The following is a 7801-nucleotide window of genomic DNA, read 5'->3' as shown; positions in this document are numbered from 1 at the left end:
GAGTGACCTGACTCATGAAGTACCCATGCATGAGGTATAGGGACGTGGCAATCCGTGCCACCTTTGGAGAATCGCTGGGACAGACACGACCCGGGAGAGGGCACGTCCAAGGGTAATCTACGTGCATGGTGCGAGAGGAAGGCTGAGATACACCCAGTGCGAGTGGCTAGAGGCTGGAGAGCATGAGTTGGCACCCAGGTAGTCATCCCCTGCGCCGGATACACTTCAAGGAGGGAAGACATACGCGCTAGGATTTCCCTAAGTTGGGTTACAGCATCGTAAGGCCTTCCACGTGGAGTTGCACTTAAGTCATAAGTGACACGTGGCAGTAGCACTGAAACCCAAGGTATATAACTTTTCTGAAAGCTTAATGAGGTACGTTTTTGAACATTTTTACATACGCTTGAATCATTTGCCAGCTTACACTTTGTACGCACGAGTGATTTGAGCACCAGAGAGAAGTTAGTTAGAAAACAGTTACGTACCTTCAGAACACCTGAGTCACAATGTTCCGATACGGAGGTGCACGGTGTTTACCGCCTTACTGACTTGAGCGTCGGAGTGCAAACGGCCGCGAGGGCGCACTTTGTTCTCTCTGTTTCAGGTACTCACGGCGGCGAAGGGTGGTGATCTGGAACAAAGACGAAGGAGTCCTTGATATGCGAGTTTAGCTACGCACAAAACACGATCTGGTCAACCGGCAGGAACATTTGGCGCCCACCGTGGGGTGCGTTCTAAAACATTTGTCCCACCGTAGATCGTTGGAGGTTCAGTAGCGAGTTCTGCAGAGGTTTTTCGAGAATCTTGCAAGATTCACCGTTCATCTTGAAGTTTCACGCAGTTTCACTGATTGTTTCGTTTAGTTTCCAGCGTTCGTCTTTGAAGTTTCCTTCAGTTCCACCGTTTGTTCGTGGTTTCGCCGAGTTCTACTGATTAACTTCGGTCTTGCTCAGTTCTAACCATTCGTTTCCCAGTTTTCCAATGTTTCTACCGTTCGTTTCCTAGTTTTTATCAAAGGATTTTCCAAGAATCATAGTTACAGTTCGGAGTTCTCCAAGAAATCACGAAGAATGAGGACAACAAGGCAGAGTTCGACGCGTGCTGAGAGTGACGACATGACGACGCAGCAGGTCATGGAGATGATTCAAAGCCTACAAGAGGCGATGGTGGCATCAAAGGCTGAGCAAGAGCGCATACAGGTGGATCTAGCCGTGTGGCAGGCGAGAAATGAAGAGTTATGTCGCGCGAATGAGGAGTTGCGCCGCGGGTTGCGCAATCACCCGGGAAGTCGCGAAGCAGAAGACCGCGAGTTTTTCACGCCACCTAGGGAGTTTGCCATGGCGTTCTCGCAGTCGATCATGGAGGCGGTAATTCCTCACACGTTTGTAGGTCCGAAGGTGACGTTCACGGGGATGGAAGACCCCGAGGCACACCTCACTGCGTTCCACACGCAGATGATGTTAGTAGGCAGCTCTGACGCCGTGAGATGCAAGCTCTTCATGAGCACGTTAACAGGGATGGCAATGGATTGGTTTATCAGCCTTCCAGATGGCCACATAACCTCCTTCGCACAGCTGTTCCGAGAGCAGTACATAGCGAACCGAGCCCCTCTACCGGTGTCGTACGATCTGTTTGATGTGAATCAGTATCAAGGAGAGACGCTGAAAGAGTATATCAACCAGTTCGGGGCACAGGTGGTGAATGTTGGCAACACAGAGGAACCGATGATTGTTTATGCGTTCAGAAAAGGGATGTGCCTTGGGCCATTCTGCGAATCAATCATTAGAAGCCGCCCCCGAACCTTTGCAGATATCAGGCGTCGCGCGGTGGAGCACATCGCAACCGAGGGCGAGGTGTGTGAGAAGCGTACGAGTGTTGCACCAGCACGCCCAAGAGCACAGTCAGGTGCCCAGCCCACCAGGGTGAACGAGGCCACGACTGGGAAGAGGGGTCAGGACAGGAAGCGCCCTTACGAGGCGAGGAAGCCCCAGGTGAGGGGGCGCGCAGAGGGAAACAAGCCGGTGAGGCATAATTTCATGGTGGAACTGAAGGACTTAATCGTTGTGCCTAACATTGCAAACAGGCTTAGGGCCCCAGTGAAGACTGATAAAGTGTTGGGACCTCACAAGGACGCATGGTGTGAGTTCCACCAAGCCTTCGGTCATCACATCAACAACTGCTTGGCACTGGGCCATCAGTTGGATGAGCTGGTGAAAAGTGGGTTTCTGAAGGATTATCTGGCCGGGTCCTCTACGGCTGCGGCCCTAGCGGTACCTGAAGAGAATCAGGCTCATGAGATGCCCATCCACGGGGAGATCCACACCATCTCTGGTGGATTCTCGGGTGGGGGGTGCACAGCGTCACAGCGTAAGAGGTATGCACACTCTGTGATGTTAGTGGCTAAGCAAGTGGTGGTGGACGACCCGTTGGACGTTGACCTCGCCTTCACGAGGGCCGACCTTCACGATGTCGTCCCTCACGACAACGACCCCGTAGTGATTTCAGTTGTGACTGCGGGTAGGAAAGTGCACAAAGTGCTTGTGGACCAAGGGAGCACCGCGGATGTGATGTTCCTATCCACATTCAATAAGCTGCAGTTGTCCCCTGATCTGCTGAGGTCGTATACAGGGTGCCTATATGGTTTCGCTTGGGATCAGGTCGAGGTGCGGGGGTACCTGGAGCTGAGAACGACATTGACGGATGGCACCACATCTCGCACCGAGAGCATCAGGTACTTGGTGGTAAACGCCAATTCAGCCTACAACATCTTGTTGGGGAGGCCTGCGCTGAATAGGCTAAGGGTAGTGGCCTCCATGCGCAACATGAAGCTGAAGTTGTCGGATCTTAGTGGTCGGGTGATCGTGATCAAGTCAGATCAGGAGGAGGCCTGAAAATGCTATGAGAATAGTTTGAAAACAAAGAGGGGCGTCTTCACAGTGATGGAACGCCCGGGCCAAGAGGAGACGCCCATGGATGTAGAACCCTCGGAGGCGTCGCTCGAGGAATACGTACATGTGGGAAGAACGCCTAACGAGGCAGAACCCATGGAGGGCACGACCGCTGGGGCAGAGCCTGTGAAGGAGGCACCGGTAGATGGCGTGGCAGGAGGAGACGCCGGAGGTGGCGTGGCCCGTGCGGAGGACGCCCGGGAGAGACGACCGGAGCTGGTTGAGAATGTTGTCGAGAGACAGATAGGTGGCAGAACCTTTCGCTTGGGGCGACTCCTAAGCTAAGAGGAGCAGGACCAGGTGGCGACTGTCATCTCGCGCCACCTAGACTCCTTCGCATGGTTCGCCTTAGATATGCCTGGCATCGACCCGGATTTCATATGCCATCATCTCACCATGGACCCCAAGGTTCGTTCGATATGGCAAAGAAGAAGAAAGTTTAATGAGGAGAGGCGCCTCGTCGTGTAGGAGGAGAGGAGGAAGTTGTTGAACGCCAGACACATCAGGGAGATCCAGTACCCTGAGTGGCTGGCCAATGTGGTCCTGGTGAAGAAGGCGAATGGGAAGAAGGCGTGCCCTAAGGACTCGTATCCTTTACCCAACATCGACGCATTGGTAGATAGTGCTTTGGGGTGCAAAATGCTGAGTTTCTTGGATGCTTTTTCAGGGTACAATCAGATCAAGATGCATCCGCGTGACGAGAGCAAAACGACATTCATGACCGAGACATGCTGTTACTGCTATAAGGTGATGCCATTTGGGCTGAAAAACGCAGGGGCCACCTACCAAAGGCTGATGGATAAGGTCCTTGCGACCATGTTAGGTAGGAATGTGCAGGCCTATGTTGATGACATGGTGGTGACCTCACATGAGAGGGAGCGACACACGACTGATCTGGAAGAGTTGTTTGCCACCATAGCCAAGTACCGCCTCAAGCTGAACCCGGAGAAATGCGTCTTTAGGGTTGAGGCAGGTAAGTTCCTGGGATTCATGCTCACTGAGCGGGGAATAGAGGCGAACCCCGATAAGTGGCAACAATCATCGCCATGAGGAGCCCAACCTTAGTAAAAGAAGTGCTGACGGGGCGCATGACGGCCTTATCAAGCTTCGTATCTGCTGGTGGAGATAAGGGCCACCCATATTTCCAGTGCATGAAGAGGAACAGTCGCTTCGTGTGGACAAAGGAGTGTGAGACAGCTTTCCTCAAGCTGAAGGAATACCTGGCGACGCCTCCTGTGTTATGCAAGCCACGGGCAAGCGTGCCCCTCCATTTGTATTTCGCAGTGATGGAGTGGGCCATCAGCTCTGTGCTGGTTCAAGAGAAGGATCAGGTGCAAAGGCCTATATACTTTGTGAGCAAGGCTTTGCAGGGCCCGGAGACGAGGTATCAATCTTTGGAGAAAGTGGCCCTGGCAGTGGTATTCTCTGCCAGGAGGCTCCGCCACTATTTCCATAGTTTCACGGTGGTGGTGATGACAGATCTCCCCATCCAGAAGGTGTTACAGAAGCCAGATGTTGCTGGAAGGATGGTTCGCTGGGCGGTGGAGCTGTCAGAGTTTAGTATACGAGCCCAGGGGATCCATCAAAGGACAGATCTATGCAGACTTCGTCGCAGAGCTATCACCGGGAGGCGCCCTACTGGAAGTAGAGTTTGATTCCCAGTGGTTGCTATCAGTAGATGGATCCTCGAATCAGTAGGGAAGTGGCGCCAGGATAGTCTTGGAGGGGCCCAACGGGGTGTTGATTGAGCAAGCCCTGCGGTTCACCTTCAAGGCAAGCAACAACCAGACAGAGTATGAAGCCCTGATCGTAGGAATGCTTTTAGCCAAAGAGATGGGCGCGCGAAGCCTCTTGGCGAAGAGTGACTCGCTGCTGGTCACGGGGCATGTGACCGGGGAATATCAAGCAAATGACCCGCAGATGGCTGCGTATTTGAGGTACGTCCAAGTGCTGAAGGGAGCGTTCGCGGCGTTTGAGTTGGTGCACGTCCCGAGAGAGCAAAATTCCCGTGCTGACCTGCTCGCCAAGCTGGCCAACTCAGGCAAGGGGGGAAGGTAGAGGACGGTCATCCAAGAGACCCTCAAGGCGTCGCGAAAGTTTGTGGCAGATAACAAAGTGGATGTTCTCCAGATCAGTGCATCCAAGGGAAAGTCGGAGAGTCATCGGTCTTTCACTCAGGAGACGGCGAGAGTCCCTAGCATAAGTGTCTACCCGGCCTCGCCCACAGAAGGGGACCTCATGCAAGTGTGCGCCCTGGAAGAAGGAGACACCTGGATGACCCCCTACAGACGCTACCTTGCAGATGGGATCCTCCCGGTGGAGCCAAAAGAGGGCAAGAAGGTGAAAAGAAATTCCGCAAGGTATACCCTGGTGGACGGGACGTTATTCAGGCATGGGTTCACACACCCAATCTTGACGTGTGTAAGTGGAGATGAGTGCACAAGGATAATGGCTGAACTCCACGAAGGAATTTGTGGAAGCCACGTGGGGGGGGAGATCGTTAGCATCCAAGGTGGTACGTGCAAGCTTCTATTGGCCAACCGTAAGGCAAGATTGCATAGGGTACGCCCAGCGGTGCAAGCGGTGCCAACAACACGCCGATTAGCACAAGGCGCCGCAAGAAGAACTGAGGTCAATTTACAGCCCATGGCCTTTCCACACTTGGGGAATTGACATTCTGAGGCCTTTCCCATTGGGGATAAGGCAGATGAAGTACTTGATAGTAGGCATCGAGTACTTCACAAAGTGGATAGAAGCAGAACCGGTGGCACAGATCACTACACATAAGGTACAACACTTTGTTTGGAAAAACATTGTGTGTCGCTTCGGTGTACCGAGGCGTCTGGTCTCGAATAATGGTACTCAGTTTGCAAGCCAGCAACTGGGGAATTGTGTGCAGAGGTAGGCATCAAACAGGTGTTCGCATCAGTCAAACACCCCCAGACGAACGGACAGGTGGAGTCCGCGAATAGAATCTTGTTGAGAGGATTAAAGAGGAGGCTTGAGAAAGCCAAAGGAGTCTGGGCGGAGGAAGTGTTGAAACAAGTGGCGTTCAAGCTTTGAAGAATCCAAACCCTTTGAAGGATGATTAAGCCTTTGCTGTGCTTGGTGTTGCTGTGCTGGTTTAGTATAGTTCTGGGGTAGTTTGAGTATTGTAATCCACCCCTTGATCGTAAAGCATAAGCATCTCAATCTTTGTGAAAGTAAAATGTTTTCAAACTAAGTTAAAACAACCGATTGTTTTGTCGAAACAACCGATTGTTTGTACTTAGATGTTTTGAGAAAAAGATTGAAAACTGTTTTTAAAATGGTTGTACTGTTAAGAACCAAAACAACTGATTGATTCGAAGAAACAACCGATTGTTTGTTTTGAGACCATAACAGAAAAAATGTTTTATCTTTGACTGAGCTTTAAATGATTTAACTGCTTACACTCCAGTCATTAAATGCTTTGACCAATCTTTTAATGCAATGTAAGATTTTGTTAAGATTTGATAACAAACTACATCTTTGAATAAATTCAGAAAAACAGATTTGACAATTAAAATTTTTGACAAGTTTTTGTTAAGAGTTTTTGAGTTTTTCAAAGAGCTGAGATTGCTGAAAGTTTGTGATTGATCAAAGTTGTGGAATAGGATTCTGCTTGTATTGATTTCATATTATCTTCTGTAACAAGTTTAATCCTTTTACTCTCTGTGAAACAAGTTTTCGTTTCTGTGTTTGCTGAGATTGGTTGTGTGTTCTTGAGGGGATCAAGACCAACAATCTTGGTGTTGGTGTGTTTGCCAAGAAGAGTGTGTGTCTTGAGGTGTTCAAGGTCATTCTCTTGGTTGTTGTGTAAGTGACCAAGTTGTGATTGCTTAAGTGGATTTCCTCAGGGTTTCTGAGAAGACTGGATGTAGCTCTGGGTTTGGAGTGAACCAGTATAAACATCTGTGCGAAATCTCTCTATCCCTATCTCTTTAAATTCAGTTTTGTATTTGATAATTGGTATAAACAACCGATTGTTTCGGTAAAACAACCGATTGTTTTTCCAGTGTTGTGCTTTGCTTTATGTTTTTTGGTAAACTGAATTTCTTATCAATGGTTTCCTGAGATAAATTCATTCTTGTTTTAAAAGTTTGCGAAAATCTTCTTTACACAATTCACCCCCCTCTAGTTTAAAGCCATCAATTCTAACAGGAAGTACCAAGGATAGTGTGAGCTTATCACACCACGCCCCAGACCTCCACCATGGAGACGCCGTTTAGCCTTGTGTACGGATCGGATGCGATGATCCCGATGGAGATTCATGAGAGCTCACCACGTTTCCAGAACTTTGTGGCGGAGGAGTCCAACGAGGAGAGGAGGGTGACTTTGGACCTGTTGGACGAGGCCAGGGAGGAGGCGAGAATAAAGGCTGAGGCAGTGAAGAGAAGGGTGGAGCACCAATACAGCTCCAAGGTGAGGCTTCGTCAGTTCCAGGTAGCGGACCTCGTCATGCGCAAGGCTCATCCATATGAGCTAGAGAACAAGCTGTCTCCCAAATGGATCGGGCCCTTTAGAGTGACCGAGGCTAAGGGGAATGGGTCGTATAGGCTTGAAACTCTGGAGGGAGGCCCCATCCCGCGCACTTGGAACGCGACGAACTTGAAGTTTTACTTTAGTTAAAGACTTTATGTAGTACACAGTTAAAAGGGGACACTATTTTTCCCTTTCGGGGGTATTTTAATGAGGTCACCCAAGTAAAAAATCAGTTTAAGTATACATTTTCTTGAATTTTCTTTTCTTGTAATGTAAGGAAACGTTAAAAAGAAAAGGTGTGGTTCATTAAGAAACGAACCCGTCACCATGGTGTTTAGACACCTTAGCAG

At 49.9% G+C, this 7801-nt stretch overlaps 1 protein-coding gene across 1 annotated transcript; it reads left to right on the top strand.

Moving 5' to 3' along the window:
• Positions 1-1115: 1115 nt before the first annotated feature.
• LOC137838733 (uncharacterized) lies at positions 1116-2891 on the top strand. The gene has a single exon (XM_068647961.1). The coding sequence runs from the start codon at positions 1116-1118 to the stop codon at positions 2889-2891; it is 1776 nt and encodes a 591-aa protein (XP_068504062.1).
• Positions 2892-7801: the final 4910 nt, after the last annotated feature.

Source organism: Phaseolus vulgaris, chromosome 11 (genome assembly GCF_000499845.2).
Source record: "Phaseolus vulgaris cultivar G19833 chromosome 11, P. vulgaris v2.0, whole genome shotgun sequence".
In the NCBI taxonomy this organism is placed as follows: Eukaryota; Viridiplantae; Streptophyta; class Magnoliopsida; order Fabales; family Fabaceae; genus Phaseolus; species Phaseolus vulgaris.
The sequence above is the reverse complement of the archived record's forward strand: the minus strand, read 5'-3'. Positions and strand labels throughout refer to the sequence as shown.